The sequence below is a fragment of the Myxine glutinosa genome, chromosome 14 (assembly GCF_964187855.1).
Source record: "Myxine glutinosa chromosome 14, kmMyxGlut1.1, whole genome shotgun sequence".
Taxonomy (NCBI): Eukaryota; Metazoa; Chordata; class Myxini; order Myxiniformes; family Myxinidae; genus Myxine; species Myxine glutinosa.
This window is the reverse complement of record NC_136274.1, coordinates 73,681,262-73,701,038: the sequence shown is the minus strand read 5'-3', so window position 1 is coordinate 73,701,038 and position 19,777 is coordinate 73,681,262. Positions and strand designations below refer to the sequence as shown.

Here is a 19,777-nt window from a genome sequence, read left to right as displayed (position 1 = left end):
TGCAGCGCCTCCCTTCGGCCTCGCCAGACTTGTTCAGGCCTGCCACGTGGCATGCCAGCGCCAAAAGACCGCCCTACTTACTGGCCTGCTCAACGCAAAACTAACATAGGAAAGGACTGCGCTTACATTCACTAAGAAATAACTGAACTATCGCGAGGCTTCATGTTGTGGTGCGTCTACCTACGAGGGGGATTATCCTTTATTCCAAAACCACAACACTACACCCCTCTCTCACCAGACTCAGCCCGAGTCGATCCCACCAATGGAACGACCGGTAGAGCCTGACATGCAAAATTAATATTATGTTTAAATGTGACACATAGGTGTGGTTCCCCCTAGCATTTACTCTGACCCATGTGTGCGACAGTTTTAGCACTAGATATGTCCCTCCTATTGCGTTGAGTAGCTATCTAACAGTTTCACACCCATAACTACCCGAGTATTTCCGGAATTTTCAAACTAAACACATAGCCGGTGGGAAACATTCTTATATGTACAAGCACGTATATTTACAATTCTATGTCCCAGGACCTATTCTTTTTGGAAGAGAAGATTGGAGGGGAGAGAAAACACACTCATAAATGTGGCACTTGCTGCTTGCATCTTGCATCTTGCTTCTTGCTTCTTTCGTGTGCGTCTATCAAACCGGCTGGCCCCCTGACCGGCATACAGGCCATTTGAAGCATCAGGGCCATCTAAACTTGCAGAACTTCGTTATCCCATGCACACAATAATAAAATGCACAAAAATGCTTTTATTTGGCCAGCAGGGCCGTTCTCACCTGGTCCAACTGCGTGGCATCAATGCCACTCAAACAAGTGGTCTGAAGGTGCAAGATGATTTTGCAGCAAGATGCTGCATAGCAGAGGTGCAAGGCCACAAGGCTTGTGGTCCTTTAGTGTGATAAGGTGCAGCAAAAAGGTTTGTGGCAGCAAAAATGCTGCACAGGTCGGCTGCACTGGTGTGACAAGGGTGCAGCAAAAGGACATGGCAGCAAGGTGCTGCACAGTTCGGCTGCACAGGTGCAACACGGGTGCAGAATGGATGCTGCACAGGTCAATGGCGCTGCACAGTTCGGCCTCCAAAATTGTCCTGGGGTGGGGGGAGAGACAAAGCACAACAAGCAAGCGGAAAGGACGCAGTGGCACACAGAAAAACAAGGTGGTGCGGCGCGAGGGACGCGGAAGAGCGAGCAGAGCAGGCTCGTCCCTAGCCGTCCGTATCCCCCCACCGTTGGCTACACTACCCTAGCCCCCCTTGTATTTACAATCCGTCTCTACGTCCTGGCTCCCATATCCCCCTCTATACCAAATCAGTCTCCCAATCCCTCCCAAGAAGGAAGGGATGGAACAAACACAATGTCCCCTTACGTCGTGATGCGTCTCACTACTCAAACGGCTTACAGAGCCTTGGTGTGGGGCTCGTCCTCCTCGGTGACTGGCTGTGGATGGTGCGAAGGGATTTCGCTTCCTAACTACTCTATGAACATTAACTCTTTTAAACTACCCGGGGTCGTACCCTGCCAATCGGCCTCTTTAAACTATGTGGTTCTAAGAACCCGAATTCCCATTGCCCACACTGTGGTGCCCTCCGAATTTGGGTCTCACTCCCGCAAATTTTCAATCTGTGCCTTCGCACAATTTCGGGGCTGGGTCGTGTGGCCCTACCAGCAGGTCTACTTACCTGCGCACCTCCGCCACTGAAGCCGCCACCCGAGCTTACCTGCTCCTCGCGACTACTTAACTGGGGAAGGCCCTCCCTGGCACTTACCCCCTCTGTGCCCACCTTGGCATCGGGCAACCCGTGTCCTCTTATGGGATCCTCGGGCCCCACTCACAAACTGACCTAACTAACCGGCTCCCAGAGCCTACCTACGGCCTCACCTGGCCGACAAACTACCAGTGGCGGAGTGCCTCAATAACCATACGCACTAAGTAAGCCACACGCCCAGCCATTCCACAGACTCATGCACCCTCCAAAGCACTACTTTTCCACTACCCGCACCACAGGTGTCAATATCCATGCAAATTTACCGATGCCCTCTACCTGGCTTTACACTACCCCTCCGGGCTTTCGTGAATGGGTTCCACTCCCCCCATTCACTCCTTCGCACCATGCATTCCACACCTTTTATTCCACACCAAGCATTCCACACCATTTATTCCGCACACCAAATTTCTTGCACACCATTTTTCTCACACACCATTACACAATTCCATTTGTCTTACTCAACACACAATTCCTCACACACACAGCATCATCTACCTAACTAAGTTCCCCTACAACTCGTGCTTCCCTGTCGTCCCTTTACACTATGCACACCCTGTTTTATTGTCAACCATCTAAGCTACCTACGTCCCCTCTATAGTCCAGGTGTCACTACTTACATCTCAGTCTCTGCAGTCTTCTAGATCCCTAACATTATCCTAGCCCTCCCTCGGCTAGCTTCGGTGCCCCATGGAGGCAACCATTGCTGGCCCATCCATGGGCCTAACATTGCCATCCCCCTAAACGAATGCTCATGCCACCCCCCCCCCCCCCCCATGTGAGGAATGGTCACACTACCATTCCCCCACGTGGGGTACACAACTTCCCCAACACTACTCCCCCCAGTCCTCTGAACTATGAGCCCCCGTCATTTGAGGTACTGGGTCCTGCCTCGGCCTCTAAGGCCAAGGCGATCCATGAGTGCGCCTGCTCGCCCGTGTAGGGTCTCACTCGGTCGGCATGGACGATCCGAGGGAGGGCTCATGGTCCCATTTTGATTTTAATGACCACGTCACAAATTTGCGCCAGGACGACCCCCGGGCCTTGCCAAGGCGAGGTGAGTTTGGGGCATCTGCCCTTCCGTCTCCGGGGATTGAAGAACCAAATCTTCATCCCCGGAGAATACTGGCTCCCCTGGCTCCGGTGGTCGTACCTGCGCTTCATCTTGGCACCTGCCAGCTGAAGCTGGCGGCGTGCGAAGGCATGGACCCTCTCCATGCCTTCCTCTAGGTGACGTGCAAAGCCCTCCCCCGGCGGTCTATTAGGGACTTCGGGCACAGGACCGCATAGCAGATCGGCGGGAGCCCGCAACTCCCGCCCATACATGAGCAGCGCTGGACTGCATGCGGTGGCCCCGTGCTGGCTAGTCGGTAGGCCATAAACAAATACAGGAGATGTCCGTCCCAGTTGTCTTGACGGGTGGTGGTGAATAGTGCCAATTGTTGGATCAGGGTTCGGTTGAACCTTTCCACCATCCCGTCAGATTGTGGTCTCAAGGGCGTTGTCCTTGTTTTCCGAATTGACAGGAGCCTGCACACATCTTTTAGCAATTGGCTTTCAAAATTTCGACCCTGGTCGGTGTGCAGCTCCTACGGAATCCCATGCCGACATACAAATCCTTCCACGAAGGCCTGTGCTACAACCCCGGCTTCTTGGTTAGGGAGGGCATAGGCCTCCGGCCACTTCGTGAAATAGTCCATAACTACTAGGATGTATTTGTTACCTTGGCGGGTGCGGGGTAGTGGTCCTAATATGTCCATAGCCACCCGCTCAAGGGGGGCCCCCACCTGGTGTAATTGAAGGGGGGCCCTCACCCTCCGTGCTGGTCCCTTCTTAGCAGTACAGGCGTCGCATCTCCGACACCAGTCCTGTATATCGCGCCCTATATTTACCCAATAGAACCTCCGGCGGACCCGAGATGTTGTCTTTGTTCTGCCCAAATGGCCGCCGGGGCGGGAACCATGCACCTGCTGCAAAATGGTGGTCTTAAATCGCTCTGGGACTATCACCAGCCAGGAAGTTTTCTCAGAAGGAATCTCTACCCACTTGCGGTACAAGATGTTGTCTTTCAATTCCAGGGTTTGCCATTGAACCCAATATGCCTTTGTTGGCGCCCCGAGGGGGGTGACCTCTTCCCCACGAGGTCTTCTTCCCAATCAAACCCATTCGTGCACCGGTCCCAGTACAGGATCCTCCCACTGGGCCGTGCTCCAAGCCAAAGTTCCAAATTCCTCATCGGCGGTTAGTGGCAAGATTGGCCCTCTCACCCGGGTTGCACGGACTACGAGGGTAGGGGTGGGGTCTGCCAATTGTTCCCTGTCCTCGTGTCTCGCACAGAATTTACAGTTTTCCCCCAAACAGGGACGTCGAGAGAGTGCGTCGGCATTCCCATGGGCCTTTCCGGCCCTATGGGTCACACTGAAATTGTACTGCTGCAACTTTTCCAACCACCTTGCAATTTGGCCCTCCAGCTCTTTGAACCGGCGGAGCCATTGCAGGGAGGAATGGTCAATTCGAACCAGAAATTTCCGCCCATACAGTACAGGTGGAAATGGCTCATGGCAGCCAGCATAGCCAATACCTCTTTATGAGTGACGCAATAATTTCGCTCGGGCCTACTCATGGCTCGACTATAATACGCGATCACTCTCTCCACGCCCCCCTGTGTCTGGGACAAAACCGCGTCCAATCCCTCCTGGCTTGCATCCGTGTCCAGGGTAAATGTCCCGTCACTGGTGGGGTAAGCTATAATGGGTGCGGATGTCAAACACCACTTCAATGTTAGGAAGGCCTCATTGCAATCCCTCGTCCAATTAAACCTCGTCCCCTTCTCCGTAAGCTGGTGAAGGGGCCTGGCTGTCTCCGCAAATTTTGCCACAAAACGTAGGAGCAGAGTCCCAAAAACCCCCGCACCTCTTTGATGTTGCGAGGTGCGGGCCACTCCTCTACCACTGTAATTTTGCCTGGGTCTGTTTTTACCCCCTTGCAACTGATGACGTGACCTAGATAGGCCACTTCCTTGGCAAACAAAGTGCACTTACTCGGACTCAACTTCAACCCTGCCTGTCTGAGGCACCCAAACAAATGGTCCAAATTAGCTATGGCCTGGGGAAATGTTTTCGCATGTACCAGGAAGTCATCCAGGTACACCAGGCATGACTGCCATGGCATGCCGCCAAGCACATGCTCCATCAATCGTTCAAAGGTGGCGGGGGCGTTACACAAACCAAACGGCATCACAGTGAACTGGTACAGCCCCTTACCTGTGGAAAATGCCGTTTTCTCCTTCCCTGCCCTATCCATCTCCACCTGCCAATACCCACTCTTAAGGTCCAATGTTGAGAACCAATTTGAGCCCGCAACGACATCGAGGGTATCGTCAATTCTAGGCAGGGGATACGAGTTTTTGAGTGTCACGTTGTTTAGTTGGCGATAGTCCACGCAAAACCACGTGGTTCCATCTTTCTTTTTAACCAACACAACTTGTGACATCCAAGGACTTCCCGAGGACTCAATGATACCTGCATTGAGCATTTTTTCTACCTGCTCATCAGCTTCCTCCCTCTTTCTCCAAGGGAGCCGTCGGGTGGGCTGACGAATAGGCCGGGCCTCACCGGTGTGGATCTGATGTTTCACCAAGCCCATACGTCCAATATCCTCGTAGGACAGGGAGAATAGTCCAAATGGGTTTCAATTAATTTGTGTAAGGCTTCCCGTTGGGTCTCCTCCAACTCTATACTACTCCTGTTCACCATCTCGCAAATGGGATCGGGCCAATTCCTACCAATTGCTAGAGACTCCCTCTTGGACCGGCTCGGCTGGATGTTCTCGTCCCTCATTGCTGCGACTTCGTTAACTGGGGTGCAGCCGGCTATCTTTGTGCCCCGTCCTATAGTGCGTGGTTCTGTACTAACATTAATTACTCGGACGGCCACCATGGCCCATCCATTTTTACGAGGGTGCAGCCCACGACTAAGCCCGGGACGGACTGCGCTGCCACCGGTTCGACCAGGCCGCAGGACTCCTGCCAGGTTGGGCGAGCTCGCCATCTGACCGGCACTATGGCCTCGGCCCTCGGGGGAATGGTCACGGCCTCGGAAGCCTCCAGCTCCGTCCTTTCGGCCGTGCTCACCCCGTCCAATGGCAGCTCATCTATTCCCACTTGCAGGGTCCCCCAGCACAAATCGATTTTACATCTGCTTGCAGTCAACAGATCCAGCCCGATTAGGCATGGGTCGCACACCTCCGCCACCCAAACTTCTATCTCCCTCTTAACCGACCCTAACTTGAGGGTTACAAAACCACGCCCTATGATGGGGGCTGTTACCCCGGTAGCCAACTGCAAACTATGATTTTCCAGACGCTGGATGTTATCTCAGCCGTCTGCACTCGAATCAAGGACCACGGCTGATGATCGTGGCACTAGCTCCTGTGTCCACTACGGCGTCTACCCCCACGCCGGCAATTTTGCACCGAATCGTCAAACTACCAGTACGAATTTGGCCACAATAGATGACCTGTCGCGTCAATGAGGGCTCTTTACCATCCCCTGCTGCCGAACGCGGCCCTGCATGCTCGGCACATACTAGTTTCCCGGGCCCTGGCGGGGGGGGGGGGGGGGGGTGTCTGGGGTCGGCTAGTCTGACCCCCGTACTAGGCGGAGTTGATGGTCCCGGCTGCCGGGGTCCGTCCCGGCGTGGGGCTCTGCACTCCCGCGCACGGTGACCCATCTGGTTACAATTATAACACCTCACCTGGTAAGGTGTGTGCCTCCGGAATTCCAAATTGCCCCCCCTGTAATCCCGAATTGGGGCATTTGATAGTGGCCCACCGCTTGCCACCGCCGCTGGAGCCGCCTGCCATGGTCCAGATCCCACGAGGCGCTGGTCCACCATCCTTCGGATCATGTCCTCCAGGTCCGGGCCCCTTTCAGGGGCGGACCCTCTCAGGGGCCCGCCACAAGCCACGGGCCCTACCTGTCTCACCGCCACTGCATGACGCTCGCTCCCCCGGGTCAGGGGCCTCACTGCCTCCCAACGGGCCACAGCGTCGGCCGCCTGGCTCAGGGTCTGCGGGCGCCACATGGCGAGCTGTTGCCAAAGCTCGGTGTCCGAGAAGGCCTGGATGAAATGGTGCAGCGTCAAGCTCTCTTGGGAGGTCGTGGCCATGTCCGCGTGTGCTATCCCCACTGCGTGGCGAATGTCGTAAACTAGTTCCCCGATGGTCTCCTGGGGTTTTCTTTTTCGCACCGCTGGCTGAGCTTTAACAAGCTCGCTCTGCTGTTCCACGCCGAATCGATTAATTTGGGCAGAGCGGAGTTCTGGCAGGGTGAGAGCACCCGGTGGTAAGGCAGTCAGAACCTCCGCCACCGCGCCGCGCAGGGCTGCCACGAGGTGTATCCCACCTTCTTCTGGCCCCCAACCATTACCCCTATACACGTGGTCGAATTGCGCCAGGTACGCCCTCAAATCGCTCTTGCCGTCATACGGCGCGAGCGGAACCTTATGGCCGCCCGACGTCCGGACCCCATACGCCGCTCCCTGCGGGGTTAACGCGGGGCCGAACCGTTCGGGCCCCCATAGTGCACTACCTCGTGGGGGCTCGCGTGTGTTCCCCGTCCCACTAAGGACTATACCGGTCGGTGTCGATGCCTGGGCCGCCTCTTCGCAACCCGCTACCCACTCCATGCTCGCACACCCCGGTGCACATACACCTTTCGCACACCCTGGCACACACTCTTTCTCCACGCACTCCGTAACAGTCGCACACCTCGCTATAGGCCTTTCACGAACGGACGGGTCCATTCCGACCCCCAAGCTCGTCGAACCTCCCCTTACACCAAACACATGTCTGCCATCATCGCCACTCACCTCGTAGTCAGGTTCACTATGTTTTTTCGTTCAAAATCATGGTAGATTAGCAAACCATTACATTTTTGGAAACGTTATTACATGGAAAATCTGAAAATCAATGTTTACATTTGCCAATTCCGACCAATTCGATTCGACCAATTCGACCAATTCGACCAATCGACCAATTCCATTCGACCATTCGACCAATCGCTTCGATCGACCATTCGACCAATTCGATCGATTCGATTCGATTCGATTCATCGAATTCGATTCGATCGACCATTCGACCAATTCGATTTGCCAATCAATTTGACCGACCTTTGCTTGTGTGGAACGGACTGTGAAAACGATGCGGACTATATTGTCGGATACGACACACACGACAGTGATGACGAACTCTAAATGGCATATTCTGCAATCGTGTATGTTTGATGCCATTGACTGCCTGTGTATATTTTGTCATTGACTGCCAGTGTAGATGTGAAGTTATACTGACTGCATGTGTATATATGATTTTGCTGACTGCCTGTGTATGTTTGGTGATATGAATTATTGTGACACATTTTGATGTTATTAACTGCCTGTACAAAATGATAACATGTATTTGATTATGCAACTTATCGCGAATATAAAGACAGTATTTTGCAATTCAAAACCTTTGATTCGTGTCTTACCATTCCCCATAGTACTAATTTGATACTTTGATTGGATTCCTTGTCCCTGAAAATATAGGTTTAGTATATTTTAAAAAGTTTTTAGGGTAATTAGAGGCAGAAATAGAACAAAATACGTATTTTACAGTGGCCATTTTGAAAATCCAAAATGGCCGCCATACAGGTATCTATCTATAATTCCATTAATCTCTGTGTGTATGTGTGTATGTGTGTATGTGTGTATGTGTGTATGTGTGTTTGTATGTTTGTCTGTGACCGCTGTTTCTCGACAACCACGGGTCCGATATACTTTAAACTTGCCAGGTATATTGCTGGGGACCCGAGGATGTGCCTTTTCAAGGTTTCATATTAATCGGACAAGTACTTACCGAGCTATGGCGATTTCTTTACCAAACACCGCAAGCCGTTCGCTTTGGACCAAACCATTTCATGTAAATAGAGGGGGGGGTTCTGTGGTCGTTGCGAATGGACCAAACCATTCATGTAAATAGAGGGGGGGGGGTTCTGTGGTCGTTACTGCCACGTGGTTTCAAAGTTTTTTTTTTGTTGTTGTTGTTTGCACGCATGTTTTTTTGTACCCACGTACGGGCACGCCCTAGGATGTTTACACACACACACCCCTACACAAATTTTTTTTTTTTTTTTTTTTTTTGGCAAGGAACGGGCACCCACGTACGGGCACGTCCTAGCTTATATATAGTACGGGCATGCCCTAGTCTCTCCAAATGTAAACATTGATTTTTAGTTTCCTTATGCTATAACCTTTCCAAAAATGTATAGGTTTGCTAATCTACCATGATTTTGAACGAAATATAATTTATTGACATAGTGAACCTGACTATCAGGGCTTCTTCCTCCACGCTTCTCCTCCAACACCTGTAAACTTTTTATTTGGTCAGCAGGCACCTCATCACGATGTGAACACAGACCTTGTACATATTCCATCACCTCTTCCTTTATTTCATTTTTAGTCTCCCCCCGTCTCTTCTTAATTTCGCTCATCCCTTCTTCTACTTCCTCCAGCTTTTGCTTCACCCCTTCTATCTCCCGGTGTGCCCCCGCAATCTCCCCTTCTAAGACTACCCTGGTCGTCTCTACATGTGTCCTAACCTCTCGTTCCCTCGTCCCCAACGTCTCTACCACATGAGCCCAATATCGGTATTCACGTCGGTATTCTGCCCCACTTGCTCCCTTAATTCCTGCTGTCCTACTGTTAATTTCTCTACCTCCCGAGTCAGTTCCTCCATACCCCCTTGTAGTCTGGCTGTATTCTGCCTCAACTCACTCCCCACGCGCCTCGCACCGCTTCACCTCGTCGCGTACCACCGCGACTTCCTCGCTCAACTTGCGCCCAATGTCCTCCCCCATTTTTTTATCTCCCTCTTGGACGTTGCCCTCATTTTTTCCATTTCACACCTGGATTATTTTATTTCGTCACTCAATTTTTTCATTTGACCACCCATTTTGTTTTCCAACCCCTCCATGTTGCACCTTGATTCGTCCCTCTGGGTGTCCAATGCTTCCTTCAATTCACCTTTCATTTCTTTCATTTGATTCGCTATTCGATCCCACATTTGGTTCATTTCCCATTTCGACTCTGTCATGTACGCGCTGATTTGTACCATAAGAAGGCCCATATCTATTGGCGCTGCGGGCTTGGCTCCCGCCGCCACGTGGGAGGCGCCGCCATTTTCTTTGCCAGCTACCGCACCCTCTTCTACTGCCTCCACTACCAATTATCCCTGTTGGTCCTGGGCCATCAGTTCTTCCCCATTTATTACTCCCACCGGCATTTGACCACCTTGGCCAGCCATGGTATGAATATAATTTGGTTTTTGAGACTAAATTTCGTCCACTCGTAATTTTGAGTGCATGAAGTGCACTCTAGGTCCAATTATCCCACTCCTAGACACCAATTTGTTGCGGATCTCCCAAAGCCCATTCCCGTTACAAAGGGGGGATTAAACCCCTTTTCTTCCCTGGGTCTCCGTGTCCACGAGGCCGAATCGCCATTTCCGGAGCAAGCGTGAAAAAGGGTATCGGGTCGACGCCGCACGTACCTTTAACCCACGCTGCCACGAAAGCGGGGACCGAACCTCGCACAAGCCACACTTAATCGAGTACGCCCGAGCGGTATGCGTATCACGTGACTCATGCCGTTACTTTTATGGAACCTGATTCGAGCGGTTCTAGTCGTACTATGCGAGGCCAATCAATGGAAGGGACGGGAACGGTCAAATAAGAGGAATAACACAATTTATTTACAATGTACAATAATCAGGATGAAGGAAAGGGGACACAGAGCAGAAGCTTAACCAATTTAGCCTATCCCCAGACACATGGCCCACTCACGCACACGGGGAGAAGAAGAGAAGAAGTCCGCGCGCCAAACGCGCTTTGCCGTCGGTCGCTCCGGAACAGCTCACCCGGCGTGGCCCTCTGGCGGTCACGGCACATATGCAGGAGAAGGCAGGCAGGAGGAAATCGCGCGTCTGTGGCCCGGAATGGTCGTCTTCTCGAGCGCGCGATTAATACAGCGCAGAGCGCAGGGCATGGGGCACGTTCATGTACCGTACGGCTATTTCAGTGATCAAGTCCAACACTCCGATTCTGAATGGAACTCCAACTCATGGGCTGCGTGACTCTTATAACTCGGGGGGGTGGGGGGGGGGCTCGGAGCAGGGTTTTATGGCTCCGCCCCGGCCCTACCCGAATGTTCCAGGCTCCGCCTCCCATTGCCGTGGTTAGCCACTCCCCTCGAGCTCTCATTGGCGGCTCGCGCTTACCAGCCACTCCCTCCTGCAGCGCCTCCCTTCGGCCTCGCCAGACTTGTTCAGGCCTGCCACGTGGCATGCTAGCGCCAAAAGACCGCCCTACTCACGGGCCTGCTCAACGCAAAACGAACATAGGAAAGGACTACGCTTACATTCACTAGGAAATAACTGAACTATTGCGAGGCTTCATGTTGTGGTGCGTCTACCTACGAGGGGGATTATCCTTTATTCCAAAACCACAACAATATATATATATATATCATGAAGGATATGATTAGTTTAGTGTCATTTATTGGTACAAATAGGCTGGTCATAGCCACTTGAGAGTTGAAATTTCATAGGGTTTCCACATATCTCATGGGATTGTGAGTTTGACAGGCGACCGTAATGAGCCACGACATGTCGGAGCTATGCTGTTGCTATTTTGATCATAGTTTCTCTGAAGTCTGTGATAGCATAATAGGGGAGGGGAAAGAGTTAACTGTTCCGCTGTTTCAGTGAGGTAATGAAGGATATGTAACGACTGACGTGGGCATGCCCTTTTATTTGATGAGTGGGAGAAGGGGAGGAAGGGGATGCCACAAAGTTTGGATTGGGAGGAGGCGGCTGGGGGAGAGCAAAAATAGGACAGAGTTGAGGGGAGGGGGTTGAGGACCTCCGGAGGGGGCAGTGGGGGGGGGGGGGAATTAAGAGTTGGGGGGGGGGGGAATGAAGAGTTGAGGGGGGGGTAGGGGATTTGAAGGCTTGGAGTTGAGGGGGGGGGGGGGGATAGGGGATTTGAAGGCTTGGAGTTGAGGTGGTGGGGAGGGGGATTGCAACCTTAGGGTCAGGCAGGGGAGGTTGAGGACTTAGGAGGGAGAAGGGATATTGATGACTTTGCGTTTGTGTCGAGGGAGGTGGGGGGTGAGGGGGCGTTGAGGACTTCGTCACATTTTACATTGCACGGATGTTCTGCGGGTCCCTGCCAGTGTATTAATAATATTGATAAACTAGATATACTGGTAGACAAATGTCTCAATTTGTTCCGGCAGGATCACCAAGGCCATCCCTGGAATGGACGTTGAGCCGGATATCCCACCTGCCAGCATTAGCTTAGTGGACGTTAATGATCTCATTGTGGCCCTCGCGTAGAGTAGGCGAGTTATCGCCGGCAACCTGAACAAATTACCAGACAAGTTCCTCTCGAACCTACATGTGCCACTGCATCATCACCCGCCAAATCATGCTACCCGCAGCGATATGCTTCTCATATATATGAAAGAAGATGTCTCCATTTCTAATTGATTATTGGATTTGAAGCAACAAAGGTTATCATGACTTTTACAATACGATATGGTTAAGTTTGAACTCTGGGTATGTGTGACTGATTCCATTTTTGCTCTTGTATTAATTTTTTTTCCCATCTAATATTAGCCAAACACATTTGTTTACACCCCATCACTCCCCTCCCCTGAACTTCACTCCCTCTACTGGATAGTGAACATACAGTCATGTGAAAAAGCAAGTACACCCCATGTAAAGTTTTGACTTTTTCAACATATTTCAACATACAGCTATTTGATCTTCATTTCAACAATATTGATAGATAAAGGTGATATAATATAACAAATATCATGAAACATTTACATTTTGTAGTCCATTGTATAATTTAAATAAACATAAATGCAAATTTCGCATGTGGAAAAAGTAAGTACACCCCTACATTTATCACTACTTCAAATACCTAAAATTAGAATCAGATGCACCAGCTCAGGTTCAAATGATTAGAACATCATCAGAGAGGATCTTGGAGGAACCTGTCTTATTTAAACCTCAGACATTTACTTTGGTTTGCTTTTTGTTGTTGAAATGTGCGGCATCACCATGCATAGATCAAATGAGCTCTCTGGGGCCTTCAGAAAGAAGGTTATAGATGCCTACGAGTCTGGGAAGGGATTTAAAAAGATCTCCAAACAATTTGAAATCATACGACTGTCCGGAAGATCATCTACAAGTGGAGAAGATTCCAAACAACTGCCAACTTGTTCAGGCCAGCCTGAGAGCAGACCACAAGATGCTGAAAGAAGTCTCTAAGAACCCCAGAATGTCATCACGGGACCTACAGGTAGCTCTTGCCACTGTTGATGTCAAAGTGTATGATTCTACCATTAGAAAGAGGCTGCACAACTTTGATCTACATGGGAGTTGTGCCAGGAGGAAACCTTTGCTGTCCAGAAAGAACATCAGGGCAAGACTAAAGTTTGCCAATGAACACCTAGGCAAAGACCAGCACTTCTGGAACAATGTGCTCTCGACGGATGAGTCAAAGGTAGAGCTATTTGGCCACAGTACCAGAAGACATGTTTGGCGAAAACCAAAGACAGCATTTGACCACAAGAACCTGATACCAACTGTAAAGCATGGTGGTGGAAATATTATGGTTTGGGGCAGCTTTGCTGCATCAGGGCCTGGGCAGCTCACCATCATAGAATCCACTATGAATTCTTCATTGTACCAGAGGGTGCTTGAGGATAATGTGAGGCCATCTGTCGGAAAGTTGAAGCTCAACCGAAGGTGGACCTTGCAACATGACAATGACCCTAAACATACAGGTAAATCCACCAAGGAATGGCTGAAAAGAAAGAAATGGAAGGTTCTGGAATGGCCAAGTCAAAGCCCGGATCTAAATCCCATCGAGATGTTTTGGGGGGATTTGAAACGAGCTGTGCATGCAAGAAACCCCTCAAACATCGCACAGCTGAAAGAATTCTGCATGGAGGAGTGGGCAAAAATTTCTCCCAGTCGATGTCAGAGACTGGTAGACAGTTATGAGAAACGCCTACTTGAGGTTTTGTCTGCCAAAGGGGGCAATACCACCTATTAGAGCCAAGGGTGTACTTACTTTTTCCACATGCGAAATTTGCATTTATGTTTATTTAAATTAAACAATGGACTACAAAATGTAAATGTTTCATGATAGTTGTTATATTATATCACCTTTATCTATCAATATTGTTGAAATGAAGATCAAATAGCTGTATGTTGAAATATGTTGAAAAAGTCAAAACTTTACATGGGGTGTACTTACTTTTTCATGTGGCTGTATATGCTCACTCCTTTAGTAATGTACAGGCAGGAGTGCCAATAAGGTGGATGGAGGGGTCCAGGGCCACTCGAGTCTTTCCCTTGTCCATAGCACAGTGTGTGTAATGCCTACAAATAACCTTCTGTCCCATACTACTCTTCATTTATAAGGATTTCTTATATTTGTACGGCCCTCCCTCCCCTCCCTGCTTATAAAAGTCCTGGTTGCACACCTGTGATACAGGTACTTTTCAAATTGCGGAGAGTTCTGCAGAATGTTGGTGAAGGCTCTGTAGTTTATCGGAATACTGTATCGTTTTGATATATTTTGTTTGGTTGCCCCTAGCAATGTGAACATAATAGATTGTTTATTTTTACAAGCCAAAGTCGACGTTTTCCTTTGCAGCCACACTGGCCTGGTGCCACAAATTTTTTTCAACTTAGCGATTTTTCCTTCTTGCCTCTTTGGAATGAGGAAGACAAGGAATCTTTCACTCTCGTCTTTCAATTTAAGCAAGTCTCTGGAAAGAAGGTAGAGGGGTTCTGTTTCCGTTTGTTTCTGACCTTTGGAGTGAATTCTTGGCCGACAAGGTCAAGGAGGGGAGTTGGGTGGGTGGGGGGCAGAGAAGAGTGGTGGTGGTGCGGATTTCATGCAATCTCTCCACTGCCAGGATGTAGTTTCCTGTTGCTCTGCTGCCAAGGTTTCCCATATAGGCCAACCATCGTCGCTACCTGGGGGATGTCGCAATGTCACATACTCTGCCCTCCTTTCCTCGAATTCTCCTGCCTCACTTAAATTGTCTGCAGCTCTGACAAGTTTCCACGGCTTTGCTATTGGTAGCCCATACTATTCTTGTTGCAAGACTTTGGTCAGAGTCTTGTCCTTTCACATCAGCCTCCTCCTCTCAGTCCCATTACAGTATCGCCTCCTAATGGGACGTATTTCCTGATGATTTTCAAGGGTGGTTTTAAATGTCATCTTGAAATCTTTCTTTTATTTGTATATTGTGCTTCTCTGTATGAGACTGACACCAATGTTTAATTATTGGATCATAAACATTGCAGATGGAAACATGTCACAGGCACAAACAGGCAATTTTTCACTTTGGCTGCAACTTGGCAGTATTTATATCACAGCAGCAGGGGCAGCACTTGCAATTGGGTGTAGTGACCCGAAATCTTCTTCGTGATAGCTTCGGCCTTTCACCGGGTTAACCTCTACCTTATATCCAGGACCCTTTCTATGAAGACAGGGTTTGGGTCTTTTATGTCCTCCACTGTTGTGGTTTGCAAAATCGCCTGTGTGTAAAGCTCTCCTTGAAACAATTCCTCTACCACCGTGAACCTGTGTGCAGGAGGTCTCCGGGGTCGGTGACTTTCGCCCGTCGCACTCGGAGCTCCAAGCAGGCATGGCACGACAGTCCTTGACACGCCGAAGACCTTCGCTGCTGTCAGAGTTCCATTTTAGTCTTGGATGGTGAGCCAGGGATAGTTTTTATTTTTTTGTCCAACAATGGCTGGCACCAATAACCGAATTGTCAGTGCCATCTTCTTCTTCTCATTGTGCCTGCATTCATTGTCACCTTTATGATGACACCTTCAATCATCGTCACTGTTTCGTTTTCTGAATGGATGAAACAAAGTAACCATGTGTCACAGTTACTGGTTATACAAGCCTCTCCTGCTTATTAATTGCCCTTTATTTAGGTCTCCTGATCGACGAGCGGAGGTTGCATACTTCCAGCAGGTGGAGGCAGATGCCATGGAGGTAAGCTCACCCACACACATTCCACACATTTATTTGTGTCGTGGCATCCATAATTTACGAGTGATGGTTTGCTCTGAGAGAGCTCGTCCATCAAGTCGAGATTGAGCAAAGTGCGCGCACACGGACACGTTGTATCGGAAATGTGTTGTGTGCATATGACTCTACAAAATTGCGAGCCTTCCTGTAAATTGCTCAAGATATGGCCTACTCCAAACGCTTTGGGCGAGACCATTATTGCAAATCCAAAAATCAAAATTATACATACTTTATGTACCACGTTGTCAATATCTACCTCGACGAGCTTTCGTTAACCCACATTAACTTCCCATTAATTTGCAGCCACTTTTCATCTTGCCAAGTCTTTCTAACTGTACTTTCGAAGGCCTCCCCGTCTTTTCTTGCCTTCCCCTCCCTCACGTCAAATATCTCACTGCTTACCTCAGATCTTTCCTAAATTGAGGTACAGCATTTGATACCATGCATTCTTCCTATAATAATTGTTCTAACGCAGCAATTGTTCTTTAAGAAGATCGCTTTTTCCTCCTCCTCCCTTTCATCGCACTTCCCAATTGCTTTCTAACTTCCTTCGTGTTCATGACGACTTCCTCCAGCAGCTTTTTATTAGCAGGAAAGCTGCTTGTTGATGTTGGTATATTTCCATCATTTGTATGTTTGTTTGGAACTGTCAATCCTTTATTCACCAGTCACATGATAAGTGCTTTCGCTTGACAGCGTTTTGTCGGACCCTTATTGGTCCCCTACCCGGAGGAGACTATAGGTTTGCTCTCTGTCTGTCTGCTCGTCTGTCCGTCCGTCCCACCTGTGGTTTTTACACTTTTGTTCCATACCCATTACCCTATTCAACTGAAACGTGGTACAGGGCTTTATTATGATAAGTTACAGAACACATTTGAGTTTTGGGGGGTTTCACCAATTTTTCACTGAGTTATGGCCTTTTTGGACTTGGAAAATATCATATTATACATGGGTCAGCTTTCCAGACTTTTCCACCTTACCCTTTAACATATTGAACCTAAACTTGTTAGGGCAATTCTCCCTCTTGTTCCAAATGCATAGTGTGTGCGTGTGCGTGTGCGTGCGTGTGTGGGGTTTTTTTTTTTTTTTTTTTATCTTGACTTCATATTTTCAGATCTACTATAATCTACACACCCCAGAGAGACTCTATATTGTGAAATACTCCATCTTGTTAAATGCATGTTGCATTGCTGTGTGTGTTATTCATTGGTCTGTTTTCCTCAGATTCCCTTTCTTTCCTGACTTTTTTTTAAACTGTTCTTCTCTGTTGTTTTTCTGGTCTGCACCAAAGGCAAACTTATTTATCTTTATTAACATATGCTTTGTACTTGAGTAACACTCCAAATAATATTTCGCCCTCAGTAAAGCTATGTTAAAAAAACAAACGTAAACGTAATGTATACACGTACAAAAATCCTTAAATTGCTTCCATGCACTATCTTTACTGACCTTGTACTGTATTTGTGCCACTTTCTTTAGTTCACTCCCCAGAAACTGCAAGACCCTATTTTCCCTTTCTTGATTCCTGTCTCCCTCTTCCGTTCCAGAATGCTTGCACTCTAACCTCGCTGTCCTTCGAGCTCACTATCTATAGAAATCTATCTCCCACATTGTTCCTTCCATCTGCAGCTACTCCACCCCCCAATAATTGGATCTAACACTGGATTACCATGCGTAGGCTGCTCTCTAAAGCTAGTTGGACAGCAATCTCATGCCAAATCTATGATTCATTCCATTTGTCATTCTCCCTGTAATAGAGCCAATTCTGTGTCTTGCTGATTAGAGAAATAAATAAATAAAAAACTTTTCCTTTCTTACCCTAGTGCCCTAAAATAACACTGACGGTGAAATCTGTATCAAGTGTTCGGCCATTGTACCACGTAAAATTATGTAAAAAAAACAAAAAAAACCCTTGAGGTTTTGTGAAACGCTATTTCACACAATATTGTGAAATACACTTCCTTACCAGTTTTTTTTTTTTTTTTTTTTTTTTTTTGTATACAAGATCGAGGCTCGTGAAAGAGCTGACATTAATCACACAAAAAGTCAAACCGACACATAAAACACAAAAAATAAGGGGAGCGGTAGACAAGATGGGGAGAGAGGGGCAAGGACACAAACACAACATATGAGAGCAGGGACATCGGGAGAAATGTGGGAGGGGGAGGCCTTGGGGGGAGGTGGGAGAGGTATAAAACATATGAACACTGCAAGGACTTCCAGGAAAGAAGTTGGAATTTCAAAAAAAATAAAATAAAAAAAAGTGTATCTGGGGTGAATTAGCGGGGGTAGAATTACCATTCATTACCATTCCTTCCTTACCACTCGTTGAGCAGTAATGTAGCCGAGTCCAAGTTCCAGCCAATTCAGACATTGATGCTTTTGATGTATCAGTTTGACAATCATGAATTGTTTCCTTTTATCACTCGGGTAAATGCACTTTCTTTCCTTATTACCTAAGCCTCTGGGAAATGCAAACACGTGTGTTTACAAATAAGAACATCTATAACAACAACAACAACAACAACAACATGCATTTTAAAGGCCATTTTCCCTGCTAGAGCGGGGGTTAGCCTTGCGGTCCCCATGACAATCTTCTCCATTTTGCCCTATTTTCTGCATCTCTCCTTGTTAACCCCCTTGCCCGCATTTCTTCTTCCACCATCTTTAGCCAAGTCTTTCTCGGTCTTCCCCGTCTTCTACTTCCTTCTACATTCATTTCCATCACTCTTCTCAACCAGTCACTTTCATCCTTCCTCAACACATGACCAAACCATCTCAACCTGTTCCTCTTCACAGCATCAATCACAGGCTCTATTCCCATCATCTTTCGCAATTTATCATTTGTCTTCCTCTCTCTCAACGATACTCCGCACATCCGTTGAACCATTCGCATTTCCACCCTTTCCAACCTTCGTTGCTGCTCTACGTTCATTACCCATGTCTCGCTCCCATAAATCATAACACTTCTCACACATGCAGCATACACCTTTCCCTTCAGCTTCAACGACACTCCCCTCATCATCAGCACGCCACTCAATTCCCGAAACTTCTTCCATGCACATCTCACTCGAGCAACCGTTGCCGAGTCTGATCCACCTTCTCCATTAAGCATGTCTCCGAGGTAGCAAAATGTTTTCACACCTTCCAGCTTCACGCCATCTCCAAGATCCAACTCAACATTTCCTCCATCTGCAGCTCCCTCTGTGCCCACCCTACATTTGAATGTAGCTGCCACACTGGTTAATGACCCTCTCAGACCACTACATTTTTGATGAACCCACTCAGCGCACATTGTACACTGAATGGAGTTCACTCCGACACCCTTCCTACACACAGCACAGGGCCACTTCCCAGTTCTTTCCACCTCACCACATGCTTTACCACTTGCCATCACCTTCGTCTTTCCGATATTCACCTTCAGACCTTTTGTCTCCATACATTCCTTCCACGTGTTCATCTTTTCCTTCAGTCCATCCATACTTTCCGCAATCAACACCAGATCATCTGCATACAACAACTCCCACGGTAAACCCTCCTTTACGTTCTGAGCCAGCACCTCCATCACAGCTACAAATAGTAGTGGACTTAGTACCGACCCCTGATGCACTCCCACCTTCACCTCAAACTCACCACTGTTCCCGTCCTTCGTCCTTACAGCTGTGCGTGCTCTTGTACATTGCCATCACTACTCTGATCAACCATTCCTCCACTCCTAACTTCCTCAATGCCCATGTCAATACTTTGCATGGAACCCGATCGAATGCTTTCTCCAGATCAACAAACCCAAGAAACAACTTCTTCCTCTTCTCCATGTACTTCTCCTGCAACTGCCTCACAATG

At 48.6% G+C, this 19,777-nt stretch overlaps 1 protein-coding gene across 1 annotated transcript in view; it reads left to right on the top strand.

The window, feature by feature from the left end:
• The window catches only part of LOC137439910 (nuclear receptor corepressor 1), a 345,171-nt gene that overhangs the window by 97,899 nt on the left and 227,495 nt on the right, over nt 1-19,777 (top strand). Inside the window, 2 exon segments of the mRNA XM_078768007.1 lie at nt 15,486-15,607; nt 15,838-15,898. Of these exon segments, the coding sequence (XP_078624133.1) occupies nt 15,486-15,607; nt 15,838-15,898 (183 nt within the window).